General features: G+C 35.0%; 1 protein-coding gene across 1 annotated transcript in view; it reads right to left on the reverse strand.

Annotated features, from left to right (window-relative positions):
• Window positions 1-1,787: 1,787 nt before the first annotated feature.
• Window positions 1,788-16,407, reverse strand: part of CLIC4 (chloride intracellular channel 4) — a 70,507-nt gene continuing 55,887 nt past the window's right edge. Inside the window, exons 5-6 of the mRNA XM_072827764.1 lie at window positions 6,045-6,226; window positions 1,788-5,309 (exon numbers count right to left, since the gene is read on the reverse strand). Of these exons, the coding sequence (XP_072683865.1) occupies window positions 5,145-5,309; window positions 6,045-6,226 (347 nt within the window). The 3' untranslated portion in view covers window positions 1,788-5,144. The remainder of the gene's footprint in view (window positions 5,310-6,044; window positions 6,227-16,407) is intronic.

Raw genomic sequence — 16,407 nt, forward strand, 5'->3', positions numbered from 1 at the left:
CCCTAATGACTAATAATGTTAAGCTTCTTTTATGTGTTTATTGGCCATCTGTGTATCTTCTCTGAAGAGATATCTACTCAAATCCTTGCTCGTTTATTACTCAGTTCTAAGAAGTCTTTATTCTGGACACTAGACTGTTACCTCTAATCCATGTTTAGAACAGATCCATCATCCCCAAAAGATCCCTTATGCTTGTTTGTAGTTCCCACGCTCACCTCAAGTGCCAGGCAATCATGCTGCTCTCTGTGTATTTTGGGTAAACTCCTCCTGCCAATGAAATCTAGTCTTCTAAAAATGGTGAGATTATGGGAGAGTTCCTCCTGCTTTTTGAAAGCCCTGGGATCAGCTTCTAGCATGTCATGTACAGCTCTGGAATTCAGCAAACGTCCTGTGAGAAAACCATCATGTACTTGGGGTTCTCGGGTTTCCAGTGAGCTTGTAACTAAGAGCCTTGTGATTTTCTTTTCCTCAGCAGAGCTCTTTCTGCATGGCCCAAACCAATCCTCAGTTTCAGGCCCAGAATCCAAAAATGCCCTCAGGGAAGAAAATGGCCAAACCATCAGTTCATCTCAGAAAGGCTTCCTTCTTTGAAATTCCAATTTGTTTAGTCCTTATTGCTTTTTGTTCTCATTTTAAAATGTTATTTTGTTTTTTGTTAATTGCAGTATGAATGTTGTGTTGGTGTGACCTACTATATCCTACCTATCAATTACTGTAAGCTTTTAAGTCTTTGTATCTTGTCAGGCAAGCTTCCTAGGTTTCCCACCCCTCTCCAGATATTTATGGGCTATGGAGGGGCATAATTCTTCCATTATGAATTTTATTTTTTTTCCATTATGAATTTTAAAAATCCCATTTGTCTAGTTCACACACACACACTCGAGTTTTTGTTGGAAAACCTATTGAATTTATAAATTGAGATAGAACTGAAACTCTTAAAAAAAAAAAAAGAACTGAAACTCTTAAGACTCTTAGGCTCCCTATTCATGAACATGGTATACCTATCAATTGAGCAAATTTCTATTAGGTCCTTTGATAATATTTTGCACTTCATAAAGGAATTGCATTTTTATTAGATTTGATCTAGGATTAATAAATTTATAATTAAAAGATTAGTTGATCTTTTAAAGCATTTCATTTTTTAGATTAGGTAATATATGTAACAAACTTCTCAAAGCTCAGAAAAGTATACAATTTCCCATTTTCTTCAGTCATCCAGGTTTTGTCCAGAAATGTCATCCAATGTTACTAGTTTATTAATTTTAATATGGTTAATATTAGTATATGGTAATTATATTTTTTTCAATATTATATCTATTAATCTGGCTGAATTTTTTTATAATAGTTTTTTTTATTTTTTTTTTTCCTTTATGTGTATGCATCATCTACAAAGAGCAGCCATTTGGTCACTCTTTTCCATTCCCTATTCTTTCTACAGATTTTCCTGCATTGGCTAGGATGCTTCTAGTATAAAATAGCTGTAAAAAATAGCTAAATAATAGCTGTAATAGAAGCCAATCCTGTCTTATTCCTGGCTTTAATGGGGGGGGGGGGGGGCTTCTGTTTCATATTTATATATGAAGTTTGCTGTAGGTTCTTGGCAGATAGCTTTATTGGGTTAAAAAATTTTTTGCCTCTGGCACTACTTTGCTAAGAATGAGAATCATGAAAGTTTTTATTAAATTATTTTATGCACTTACTGAGATAATCATATCATTTTTCCCCTTTAATCTATTAAATGTGTTGAATCACCCACTCATGGAAAAAAGTAGTCTCAAGTAAAACACTTTTACCCAGGCTGTTATTTATTTTCATGAGAGGGGAAAAAAGAACCTTTTATGATAGTGAAAATATACTTTATTTTTTTAATACAATAGCTGCCAGCAATATACTGGTTCTAGAGAGAGAAAAGAAAATACAAGCATTCTATAATAAGCTTTCATTTGTCTTTTCAAGTAATTCTAAAGAAAATATTCCAATTCTGTTCAACATTAGGACTTAGGGAGTTGAAATTTTTTCCATGATAAAAATATAATTTTGATAGCCCCAATCTTGATCATTTATAAAGGATGGAATTTTAAAAGCCCGTATATTTTGTATATCAATAATGAATGCTTCCCTCTCTGAATCAAATACTGATTATAACCAGTGTAAGAAAATGGTTAATCAAAAAACTTGATGAAATGTGTATCAAAATGTTCATGAAAAAATACATTGCTATTTCTTCTCATTTTTTACCTTGTAGATATTTTCTAAATGGATATTTTAAATGTACAGAAATAAAAGCTATCTACATAATTCTGGAGAGATTCAAAACTCAACAGATGTTAAAGATGTCTAAATTCTAAAGTTGATCAACTTAGTGTAAGAATAAAAGGTCAGAAATCTCTTAATTGTACACAAATTGCTCAAGAGTTTAAAGATAAATTGTGTAAGCCAAGTTATCAAGAAATCAAATCTTACACGATTTTCACCACAAAAGTCAATGATCCTAATAAAAGACAGCAAAAGGGTATAGAAAATCTGCATCTAAATTTTTTTTAAAGGAAGTTATATCAACTGAAATAGTAAAGAGCTTTCCAACTGTTCAACACAAAAATTTCTCAGAATTCCTTGGAAATTAGTGAGTTTCCATTCAGACTCTAATCTTGTTGAAGTGGAACAGAAGGGTTAAGTAAAGGGGGAAATGATTTAGTAGTTGTAGAATATCAGATGATCTGCGTTATATCAGTTCATACACTACATGAATTCCCACGAAAACTTTCATGCCCTAAAATCTCCCAAGATTTTAAGCTATGATCTTTCCACAAGTATAAGATGGGAGAAAAAATCATGTTCTGGGATCCTTCTTTTTACTACCTTTTGTCCATTTGCCAATCTCAATTTCACTTAACTAACTTCCCTGATAAAGTAGTTGTCTTTCTACATCAAAATCATAATAGACAGACCTCTCTTCCTTGGACATCCAGAGAGATAGCCAAGTACAGTCATGAGATAAATTTTTAAAAAGACAAAAGAATAAATATCCAAAGTGAAAATACTTCACAATTGAATTTCAGAATGTGGTTTCCATCCCTCTATTTTGAGGAATGTATCTCTGTCCTCATTAGCCCCTCTATTGTGCACCACTTAGTCCACTACTCACTTGAAAGAATAGATCTCCTTTCTCTTGAATCTTGTTCATACTTTGAGTCATGAGGAGAGGTTCAGTATCACCTGAATGCCAAGTTACTACTACTCTGAAAGGAGGTGAGAAGTGGTGATGGCTGCCTATATCCAGGCACACACATGACATTTTCACCCACTGAAATTCTACAGCTACTGCTATAGAATTTCTCAGTGATAATCTAAGTGCTTTTCTTGGAACCAGATTAAATCATTATCCAATATTTAATTACAAAAAGGGAAGTGCCCGAACTTTTGATCAGCAATAAAGAGTTCTAAGAAAGGCAAGGCAAAGAAGCCTCCCTGAGCCAAATGGATACAATGTGGAGCTTATCTTTCTATACCAAGCTAATTACTGATTAAAAAATGTAGTATATGCTTATAAAAATTAGGCCGCTTCCATAATGCCAGTGATGAATAAATGTTAACACACCAAAGGGGGGAAAAACATTGCCATTTTACAGCAATAATATACTTAAATTTCCAAAAACAGCATATGAGAAATAGCACTCCTTAAACAAGTTACATATAAAAAATTACCAAAAATGCATTACAGTCACAACCAGTCTTTGGAGCAGGACTTAGAAAGCACATTTTTTTAAAAAAATGAATAAATACATAGCAAACTTTGTTTTATTTTTACCAAGTTCATCCTCCCTTGTTAGAGCACAAATCATTCCTGGGTTAGGGCTTCAATTAAAAAGAAAATACAGAGTGCTGTTCCTCAATGTGGCTTTAGAAAAATTTAAGCAAAGGAAGTACAATGATGGAGATTAGGCAAAACTGCAGTAAATACTTACTCACCATAAGAACTATAATTTAGTCCAAAAGGAGTGAATCATCCTCTACCCAAAGTTTAACAGTCAACAGGGGTAGAATGGGAAAGCTGTAATGTGTTTTATCTTTTTAATATAGAATGGATAATGCCTTCTTTACATTATCCGTAATTTATTAAATAGGCTTCAGAAACAAAATTCTGCTTGACATTTTGACAAACCCACTCTACATTCCTTAGGTTAATTTTTGTGTTAATTTTTACATTACTAGTCATTGTACTGCTATAGCTAAATCAACAAAATGTCAGTTCATGTAGTGTTACTCAAAAGATCTACAGACAGCAGGGTCTATGCTGACCTAAAAAGCTTTTTAAAATAAAAGAGGAAAGCAATTAAAGTTTCAAATGAATGGCACTGAGCAAAATACATACAAAAAAAACCAACATATTTAGAGAGTAGCAGGTGCCCACTGGTTTTTCTCATATAGATAAAATACTTGAGGAAGATCTGGAGAATATCATCCCTTTCTCTAAACTTGTAGCTTCTACATAGTGTCAGATGTTATAACTGGTATGAAGGATAAATGCTTTTAGGCAAAAGTAAAAATCCATGTACAAAGTAAAACAGCAAAATCTGTAGTGACTTTCTGTAGAAGGCTCTCTTCATTGGTGGTAACATACCCAGGACAGACTGAATAGAAACACAGTATTCTGATACAGTAGCAATCCTTTCATATACTCTTAGTAAATATTATATAATTCCCAAAATACATAAATATTCCTTGTACCATGCATTGTGCACTAGTTTGGGGCTGACTGGTCGTGGGTACTATTTTAACAATTAAACACTGCACCCCAGAAGTTCTGCCTGCCATCTGTACACAGTGAACAGACATGATGGTGAGGGCTCCGGAGGGATGCCAATCTGCCTCTCAAGTGAAGAGTGCGGCGGAGTGTCTCCGAATCAGAGGAGAGGAGGGTATGGGGCAGGGGAGGGAGGCAGGGTAAAGAATTTTAACATAATACTGTTTAGGAGTGTATATTTAAAGATAGCTACTATACCTTGTCTATCCTTTACCCTAATCTTGAATAACTGCACGTTCATGCAAAATAAAATTTCTACTTTATAGGAACAGGAGCAGTCTGTTAGGAAAAGCATATTTTTAGGGGAAGATGCAAAGACATCTCTCTCATAAGTGATATTTTACTTGGTAAGTCTTTTGGCTACATCACTATACGCTATTTCAACCTCCTTATCACTGGGACAGGTATTGGTAAACTCATCCCTACTATAAGCATTAGTTAAGTATCTCCAGATGCCAGTCATTCCTTTTGGAATATCAAAGTTGCGGTATTTTTTGGCCACCACCTGAAATACAAAGAGATCAAAAGTTAACATTTATTTTCCGTGACTTGTAAACCAGACTTATCTCTGATTTTAGGGCATACTAATTCTGTGACTCTCTGAGAACGGCTTCTATTTGAAAGGAAGTTACCTTCATTCTAACTAGAGTTTTAAATAATGACAAGGACTACAAAGTACATCAGAACTTCAGTAATGTGACAGGGATTGCAAAAGCCTGCCCTGGTGACCCAGAGAGACAGCCATGTGTCATCCCCAGGTAAATACTTTAAAGCACACACACGGTTTTAGAGCTCTGTTTTCCTTGGTCTTGAGCTTTACCTCACAACTAGTGTTTACTAGTATTCTATTTAGCACAGTGTCTTACACAATAAATGTTCAGTAAATATTTTCTTTGCCTTGTATAGAAATAACCAGGTGATCACAGAACAGAATTTGACAATGTAAGTGAGCACAGCAAACTCCAATTCAAAGTTACTGCTACACTTTTGAATTTTTAGACAGCCACAGGAAAAAAAATTCTTTCCCATATGCCTCAATTTTAAGACATACTTTTCCATTTAATTAATAACTCTAGGGAATTCCAACTGTTGCCTAAATAGCATTAAGTTATACCATTCAGGGTTGCTAGCCATGTATCAGGAGATCAAAAAAAAATTTATACACAAAGAAAAGTGCTATCGTAGTAAACTGAGAATACCCAGTCTAATGGCAATGTGACACCACATCTTACAGACCTACCTTGACAATATGCAGTTTGGGAAGCAGGTTGCAATCAGCTAATGTCATTTCATTGCCATCCAGAAATTTACGTGTAGAAAACTTAATGTCCTCCATGCTATTCTCATCAATTTCATCAGGGAGGGGAGAATTCAGATATTCATCCAGTTTCTGTAGGGTTTTCAAGAGACCCCTCTCCAATGCTGAAAGAAAGAGGATACTGTAAGAAGGAAAACCACCCAAGCCCTAAGTAGAAGCATTACTCTTTCAGTCAATAACTATTTTATCAAATGCTTACTCTGACATGTAGCACTGTGGAACAAGAAAGACAAGGTTCCTGCTCTCCAGGAGCTTATTTACACAGGGTGAGGAGTGAGACAAATGAGTACATTTGTTCAGGTAAATACAGAAATGAGCATGACCATTTCAGAAACTGGAATCTGTAAAAACTCAATAACTAAATGCCCTATTAACGAACACACTATGGCCCAACACAGTTGATGTTTAAACTAGAAACATGAGTAAGAAAAGGCAAACCTATTAATTCAAATCCAGGAAAGAAAATCTTGCCAAGAGAGAGATTCTTGCCCTGAATTTTAATTCTGTTTCCCCAGGAATACTTGGATTTATCACCAAGAAACATGTTAAGATACTCCAATACAGACAATCCAAGCAGAAAGCCTGAGGTTTTTAAACTGTCTTATACACAAGAAGCCAAGGATAGCATTATTTTATAATAACATGGAAAACACAGAGGTCAGATTAGAGAATCCAATTTACAAAAGTCAATCAGGAGGCTCTTTAGCCAAATAAAATAAGATGCCATGATTGTTCTATTTCAGACACAAGTGGGACAAAGCTAGCCTGAATACTTGGAATGTCGTTGGAGAGGAATGTGGAATAACAACAGACAGGGCTTCCATCATCCTTTCTTCTTACCCCTTACTTTCCAGGCCCACCTTCATCCCCCACTCCCAGAATGAACAAGCTCACACTGATGACTACAGTGGTTGGCCAGAAAAGAAAGCTATATTTAGGTGACCATCAATACAGTTATAAGTTTGAATCAATTTGGTTCCACTGGAGAAAAAGACAAAAGTTTTATATGCTACATATTAGATATTTCACCAGCAACATAAATATGTCCTAACCAAAACCTCTTCTTCCAAAATACTCCCATCCACTCTCCTTCGGTCCCCTCCAACAGTCCAGACAACAGATGGCAGTCTCAGCTAGATAAGGGGCTATAGGCATAAAAAGAAGTAAGTGGACTTTAGAGGTAACTTAGGACATAAAATCCAACAGAACTCGGAAACAAAACAATATGGAAAAAGGATAGATGTTTTCAGCAAAATACAGATGTGAGCTTCTACTACATGCTAACTCTTACTCTAAGCATCGTTAAATTCACTCTTGAACAATGCAGTTTGCATTTACATTTTGGGGAGCGGGAGTAGCACAGAGAAACGGTCAGCAAACGATTCCCAGGGCAATGCTGGTAGCATTTGCTGAAACATTTACTGCCTAAAGAAGCAGGTTCAGGGAATGCAGACACGAGTTCAGTATATGCTGACTCTGAGGTGTCTGTGAGTCATTTGAGTAGTGGCATCCCAATGCAGTTGGGCTACAGTGTCTGGTCAGTCTGGGTCAGAGCAGTATGTTTATAAATCCTGAGAACATAAATGAACACTGAAGTCATGTTGCTAGCGTGCAAAAATACAACTGATTCTTATAATGGCCTCACATCCAATAACCCCACTAATTAATTTTTTTATTCTTACAGTTTATCTGTAGATTCTTTTGGATTTTCTATGTACACAATTCTATTGCTTAAAAATAATGACAAATTTGTTCCTTCCTTTACAATTCTCGTATCTTTTATTTCTTTTTCTTGCCTACTGTATCGGCCAAGACCTCCGCTACAATGCTGAACAGAAGTGGTGACGGGGATCCCTGGGTGGCGCAGCGGTTTGGCGCCTGCCTTTGGCCCAGGGTGCAATCCTGGAGATCCGGGATCGAATCCCACATCAGGCTCCCGGTGCATGGAGCCTGCTTCTCCCTCTGCCTATGTCTCTGCCTCTCTCTCTCTCTCTCTCTCTCTGTGACTATCATAAATAAATAAAAATTAAAAAAAAAAAAAGATTAAAAAAAAAAAAAGAAGTGGTGATGGTGAATACCACACCTCCTAGTTCCTGGTCTCAAAGGAAACCTTCTGGTAGTTCCCTATTATGTACGGTATTTGCTAGAGCTTTTTCTTGTAGATTCTCTGCCAAATTAAGGCAGTCCTCTGCTATATTTCCTTTGTTAAGACAAAAAAAAAAATCATTTTACCATAAGTATCAAATTTTATCAAGTACTTTTTCTGCTTCTACTGAAATGATATTTTTCTCCTTTATTCTATTAATTTATACAGATATTTTAATGTTGAAATAATCTTCTGTTCCTGAGTTAAACCCCATTTGGTTGTGTGTAACACCATTTGTCATCTTGCTGGAGTAGGTATATTTTATTTTAGACTTTTGCGTCTAGTTCAGGAGAGACTGGCCTGTAATGGTCTTTCTTTTGATGTTCTTGTGTGGTCTGAGAGTCAAGGTTGATCTCAAAAAGCTGGGAAGTATCTTCCTCTCTTCTGTTCCCTGGAAGAGTATGTGCAACAGTGATATTACTTCATCCCCAAATGCTTAGAAGAGTGCATCAGTGGAGCTATTTGGATCTGGAATTTCTTTTATGAAACGGTTTCCAATTAGAGATATAAGACTATTCACGTTTTAATGCCTCCTATAGTAATTTTGTTACACTATACTTACTGTAAATTTAATTGTTTTCAAATTTATAAACATAAAAATTTTCATAATATCCTCTAAGAATCACTTCAATGTAAGATCTGTAGCAATCTCCTGTTATTCCTAATATTGGTTACTGCTGCCTTTCTCACTTTTCTGGATTTTTCTTGTCAAGAATTTATCAATTTTTATTATTTATTAGACTTTTTGAAGAACTTTTAGCTCTGCTGATCCTCTATGTTTCTTATTTCAAGGAAATCTGTTCATTAGTATTTCCTTTCTTCCACCTTATTGAGTTTAATTTGCTGATCTTTTTCTATCTAAACCCTCAAAGTGGAGACTTTCCGATTTCCAATCTGTTTTTCTAAATTTCCCTCTAAGCACAGTGTTAGCCATATCTCATAAATTCAGACCTGCTGTCTTTTCATAATTTTATTTTTCTTCAGCACATGGGTTCCTAGAAACATCCTGCTAAGTTTTCAAAGATACAGAAATTTTCTAGCTGTGCTTTTGCCACTGATCTCTGGCTTCTTTTCTTTGTGGTCAGAAAAAAATATTCTTTATGATTACAATTTGTATTTTTTGGAAAAATTTTCAGATTTGCTTTATGGCCAGCTTTATGGTCAATTTTGACAGTGTTCTACGTGCATCTGAAAAACAGATGTAATATTCTGCAGTTATCGGGTACAGTGTTCTGTGTACATATCAGTGGGACCATAGGTGTTCGTTGTGTTGTTCATTCTGCTAGACTCTTGGATTTTTTCCTTCTGGCTAATTCTAACACTTACTAAAGGAGTGAATTCAAATCTCCCACCAAACTGTGGATTAGTTTCTCGCTCTTTTAGTTCTGTCAATTGGGCTTACATATTTTCAGGCTAGGTATTTAGTAACACAAATTTAAATCATCTTATCTTTCAGGTAGATTAACCTTTTAAATCAAAAAAAAAAAAAAAAACCTTTTAAATCAGTTTGAAACGTGTTTCATTATCTCTAGTGGTGCTTCTCTCCTTAAAGTCTCTTTTGCCCAGTATCAGTGCAGCTTTGCCAACTTCTTGGTTAGTATTTACACTACTTCACTTTCACCTTTCCTGGATACGGGTGTATGTTTTACATATATATGTGTATTCACTCTTGTACAGAAGGAACATATTTTTGAGCCAGCTGGCAAATGATGTCTTCGATTTGGAGTACTTAAGTCATTTACATTGAATATAATTACTACAAACTTTGACTTAAATCTGTCATCATACATTTTGATTTCTACTTATTCTGTGTTCTTCTTTCATGCTTCTTTGGATTAAGTTTTTTAAAATTATTATTCATTTCTCCTTCTATTAGTGTGTTATTAAACAGTCTTTTACTAGTCTTTGTTCCCCAGACTTATTAAAGTTTACTTGTAACTTTCACCCCCTTCCAGGATAACTTCACAGTTATCCTGAGGGCCTCAGGATACTACCACCACTAACTTCTCTCCTGTCCTATAAGCTACTATGGTCATGTATATTAATTTGACATATTTTAAATTCCACAAGGCATTACTGTTTTAAATAGACAGTATCATTTATACTTTGTAACATATTTATACTACTTTTTGCTTTCCTTCCTTCTTGCACCTCTTGGTGCTCATCTGAAATCATTTTCCTTCTGCCTGAAGAACTATGTTAAGTATTTTAGTGGGAGTCTACTGAGATAAGTATTCAGTTTCTGTTCATTTAAAAACATCTATCTCGGGATGCCTGGGTGCCTCAGTGTTTGATTACCTGCCTTCGGCTCAGGGCGTGATCCTGGAGTCCTGGTATTGAGTCCTACATCAGGCTCCCTGCGTGGAGTCTGCTTCTCTTTCTGCCCATGTCTCTGCCTCTCTCTATGTCCCTCGTGCATAAATAAATAAAATCTTTAAAAATAAATAAATATGTCTACTTCACCTTCACTTTTTAGAACTCATAAATAATGTCTTTATTACATTCTTATAGCATTTTTCAGCTGAAACACTTGGTGAATATATAGTAGAATTAATTCTCAGAACAGCCATGAGACAGAGGAAGATTAGATAATATCCCATTTTTAAGATACTGAAATGAAGGAGTAGAGAATCTGCCTTATTCTGAACATCAAAGAAAAGAGACCTGACTGATATCTTAGAGAATGTAAAATGTGTTATGATTACTTGGAATTGTAAACCGAATGGTGAATTTTAGAGGTTCACAAAAAAAGGTAGTAAGAAAAAGCTGACTGGTTTAGTAAGTATAAATCCAGGGCAGTAAGTATAAATGTCATATCTTGAGGCAAAAACAAAAAAATTGTTTGGAGGTGGTTGCTTTTGCTTTTGGAGAGTATTTCATTACTTATAGAATTCTAATTTACTTTCTTTTAAAAGAAAGTAAATTAGGTCTTTCTCCGAAGATCCCGTAAGATTGTCTTCTGGACTCTACTGCTTCTGTTGAGAATCAATGCTCACTCTCACTGCTTTTATCTTGAAGAGCCTTCTCTCTGCCACTTGTAAGACTCTATCTGGTTTTCAGCAGGTGCCTATGGTACACACAGGTATAGTTCTCTTTATATTTGTCCTGCTTGGGTTGTGTAATGTTGGACTCCACGGCTTGTTATCTTTCATCAGTTTTGGAAAATTCTTGGCAATTACTTCTAACTATACCTTTGACTCCATTTCCCTCTGCTTCTGGGATTCTACCTATATATACGGTCAAAGTCTTTTCACTGTGCTCCACAAGGCTTACTCTTTTCTCTGGTATTTTTGGGTTTTTGTGTTGTTGTTGTTGTTGTTGTTGTTTTGGTCCTTTTGTCTCTGTGCTTCCATTTGCTATTTCCTTCTGACCTATCTTCCAGTTCATTAATTCTTCATCACTAATCTGTTCAATTCATATACTGAATTCATAATTTCAGATAAAATTTTAAATTCTAGAACTTCCATCTGGTTTTTCATAATGTCCAGTTCTTATTTAAAATTTTCCACATTGTTCTTTTACCTTTGAATATCTATATTATAGCTAAAGTCAGTGTCTGATAGCTGAATACCTTGTAGTTTTTAATATATTTTAAAAATATGTATCTTTAAATACATATTTTAATGTATTTTTACATTAAAATATGGGCTCCTCTTCTTGGGCTCCATGCTGGGCATGGAACCTGCTTAAGATTCTCTCTCTCTTTAAAAAAAAAAAAAAGAAAAAAGTATTAGTTATGCTCAGTCTTCTAATATGAGCACTGTTAGATTTTTAGAGCTGTTAAAATTTTAAACTCAGGGCTGGTTTATATTAAACTAATAGTCTACTAAATCATGAACCTCTTCCTTCTAATTCTTGTTATTAAATCAATGCATCATTCTTGCTTCCCCAACTGCACTATATTTTCTTTGAAGATAAAGTCTGTATCTTTTTCTTCCTCTGTATATCCCCTAAATTTCATAGCATTATACCCAAGCACAAATTAGACATCTGATCAACATCTGCCCCAGACTGAGAAAGGTCAATAATTAAATGTAAAAGTTTAGAGGTTCTTAAATGTATAGAAAAGATTCAAAATGAAATCAGGTAAAAATGTAGACTAGATATTTTTAAAGTCAGATGAATGGAGATATTTATTATATCTTTGTGGGAAGGTGAAAACGAGGTAGGAACTGCATATTGCTATAGAACATAAGCACCATTTTTTTAAAGATTTATTTATTTATTTATTCACAAGAGACAGAGAGAGAGGCAAAGACATAGGCAGAGGGAGAAGCGGGATTCAATCCCTGAGTTCTAAGATCACGACCTGAGCCAAAGACAGACGCTCAACCGCTGAGCCACCCAGGTGCCCCTAAGAGCCATTTTAAAATGTAAAGAAGAATTGGTAAAATTTTTACTTACATAATATAATACATAATACATACATAAATATCAAAGAAATTGGAATGTATGTATGTCAAGTGACAGATGACAAGATCAAAGAACTATCTATTTTCTTAATAAAAGGTCACTCTAGCCATAGCCACAATCAAGCTAGTTTCTTAGGGAAAAGAATTAAGCAGGAGGACACGGGAACCCAGTAAAATAAACTTGAGGAGATGAGTTCAATTGCAACTGTGGAATGTCAAGGAATCAAGGCATTTAAAAATAAAAGATAAAAAATCAAGGCATTTAAAAATAAAAGATAAAAAACACAAAAGCAATAAATATAACCCTTCACTCATTACATACAAGTTATTGATCATGCATGTAGTCATGAAATATTAAATTTATAAATTAACAAGAGAATGAATTATGAAAAACAGCTTCTAGGTTAGTAAGGAGTCCAAGGCGTGTTGGAAAACTTTTCATGGTTGTACTTAAATGGGGTTAGGGGTGGTGAGAACGAAAGGACAACAGAATCTCAGGACTGTAAAAGCACCAAATTAAAGATTCAATATACCGCCTATCAAAATCAGTGAACACAGAATAAATAAATACACATTAGACATAAGGATTTTTTCTTTGATCAGATTACAATGAACAGTATGGCCTCTACAGAAGATAATACTACTTGAATTCAAACACTGAAGCAAAGTCTCAAATGGCACTCAAGAGGTATTGGCAAGTCCGGGCAAATTTATGATCTTCGAACTGCTCTAAATTCACCCTTTCCCTGAATTATCTTTCAAATGTATCTAACAGAAAAATAAAATATTCTAAATTTACAAGGTTTGAAGCATAATGTTTATAATCCCAGATGTAATACACAGACTAAAATTAAGAACCTGGAGAAACATTAGAATTACTATTCTTTCTATAATTTTGGACCTAGTAAGACACCTGCAATGAAGGTGCACTGCTGTACCCCACTAGAATGTAAGTGATTTTTCATTAAGAATCTCAGAATAATTTGCTTCGACGTGGATGGAACTGGAGGGTATTATGGTGAGTGAAATAAATCAATCAGAGGACAAACATTATATGGTCTCATTCATTTGGAGAATATAAAAAATAGTGAAAGGGAATAAAGGGGAAAGAAGAGAAAATGAGTGAAAATATCAGTGAGGGAGACAGAATATGAGAGACACCTAACTCTGGGAAACCAACAAGGGGTGGTGGAAGAGGAGGTGGGCGGGGTTGGGGTGACTGGGTGATGGGCACTGAGGGGGGCACTTGACGGGATGAGCACTGGGTGATACGCTATATGTTGGCAAATTGAACTCCAATAAAAAATAAATAAATAATTTTAAAAAAGGATCTCAGAATAAAGGGTATATTGTTGCAAAAAAGAATGGAGAATTACTTTGATTCCATTTTTACTTAACAACAGGAGGAAGGCCAACAAAACAAAGAGAAACAGAGGTGCTGAGAGGTACTAAAGAGCATCATTCAATAAACATAATGAAGTTTTGAAGACAAACCACGAAGCAATCTGATTAAGATAAAGAAAATCCTAAGAGTAACCACTAGAAGGCAGCAGCAAGCCATGAGAAAGTAGCTCCTTGTCTTAGCACTATTCTTTTCTAATATCCCAGCTGTGGTAATGCTGGTTATCTCTAAGAAGGTATTTGAAGAGCTCTCCAAAAAAATTAGTACTTAATTGTACTAGAGGCCATCCAATTAGTTTTAAATTAATTTTAAAAATCAAAACACCCTTTTTTTGCCTGTGAGACTATAGCAAAATTTTCACACACACACACACACACACACACACACACACACCCTTGCCGGGGCAGAAATGTGGGGAAATGAATACTTTCACATTGGTGGGAATATAAACTGGCATACACTTTTGAGAAACAAAAACCTTCTGACCTATTTGGAATCTAGCACAAGGACAGTCACTGGCAGTACTGTTTGTCACAATGAAAAAAATTGAGACCGTCCAGATGACTATCAATAGGAAAATAGTTAAATAATAATCCATATAATCGAACATTAAGCAGTATTTTTTAAAAATAAGGAAGATCTCTATTTTGATATGGAAGGACTTCTACCACATAATATGTGAAAAGGACAATTGCAGAACATAAATATACACATACTCACACACAATATTTGCAGAATTACCTAGAAAAAAGGATCAATACTACTGTCAGGGAAGAGCTCAAATGAGGTTAAGAAGGGACACTGAAATGTTATTAAATTTATTTCTAAACTATATGAACTTTTTCAGTGACCATACACTACTCAATTACTTACATAATTTAAACGAGTAAATGCAAGACAGAAAGCATTAAATGTAAGATGACCAAATCTGCTGTAGAAAAAGAACATAATTCCCAGTAAAGAAAACAAAAATTATGAGCCTTTACAAAGAGAAAACCACATTTTAAATTTTTAAAATATATTTTACTGCTAATTTCAACAAAGAGTAATGTTACACAAACAACTTTTAAAGGCCAGTAGAAAACAGGGAGAGGTCAGGAGTATTTAAAGATGATTAAATAGACAATTCGGTTCCATAGCTACAAGGATGAACAACCATCCTCTGGTTCCAAACTTCCACAGACAGAGTAACAAAGAGGGAGGGAAACAGGCAGGGAGGGAACTCTGAACCAAAAGGAACTACTGAGAGCCTATAGATTCCTTGCCTCCACTTAAAAATAAGAATTTGGGGATGCCTGGGTGGCTCAGCGGTTAAGCGTCTGCCTTTGGCCCAGGATGTGATCCTGGAGTCCCTGGATCGAGTCCCTGCATGGAGCTCCCTGCATGGAGCCTGCTTCTCCCTCTGCCTGTGTCTCTGCCTCTCTCTGTCTCTCATGAGTAAATGAATAAAATCTTTAAAAATAATAATAAGAAGAATTTGGACATTATGAAATATGCCTTAGAAGGTATAATGGCAGATTTCATCACCACTAAATTCACTGAGCTCTTAAAAATATTATAAATACTAATACACTAATAAATTATCTATTAATTACATTTGGGAGCTTAATTTATACAGATTAATGAAATCACAGAAGTGAAAAAAAAGTAGATCTGAGACAAGTCATATCCAACCCATTCCCATAAAAAGAATTACCTATTAATTTCTTTTAACACTTCAAAAGATTATACAAACTTACTCCCAATCAACTTGGGCATGTTACCAAAAGAATTCATTCATTCATTCAATCTTTCTTTCTTTTTCTCTCTCTACTGTATTTCCCTTTATTTTATTCTTTAAGCCCTATTTATTTTGTACCCTATCTAGGCACTGACCCTTCTCTTTCACTGGCCAAATATCACAGCATTTAGGCATCTAATCCCTTATGTCTTAAAATTGTTCAAACATATTGAATTTTGGAAAATATTCCATAGGGTGGTAAAACTAATCAAAACCTTGCCTACTTGGATTTACCATGTAAAATGACAAATCCATCTCTATGTAAAGGGTTTGTAGTTTGGAGGAAGAAGGAGCTGGAACACTAACTTTCAAGGCTTGTTTAAGGTATTTTATTACACTAAACACACAGACAAGACACCTCCAACAAATCTACATACACTCAGCTCCAAAGTAATTTGGAATATTGTTTTCTAAAGTCTCCTGGCAGTGACAGGCCCTATGGGGAAAGTTGCCTGGCAACTGGATTCTTATTTACCAGTAAATAATTTAATATAAAGCCTTCTAAGCTATATGTATGATCCATTATGTTGTTGGTTCTTATCGGT

The sequence above is a fragment of the Canis lupus genome, chromosome 5 (assembly GCF_048164855.1).
Source record: "Canis lupus baileyi chromosome 5, mCanLup2.hap1, whole genome shotgun sequence".
Classification (NCBI taxonomy): domain Eukaryota; kingdom Metazoa; phylum Chordata; class Mammalia; order Carnivora; family Canidae; genus Canis; species Canis lupus.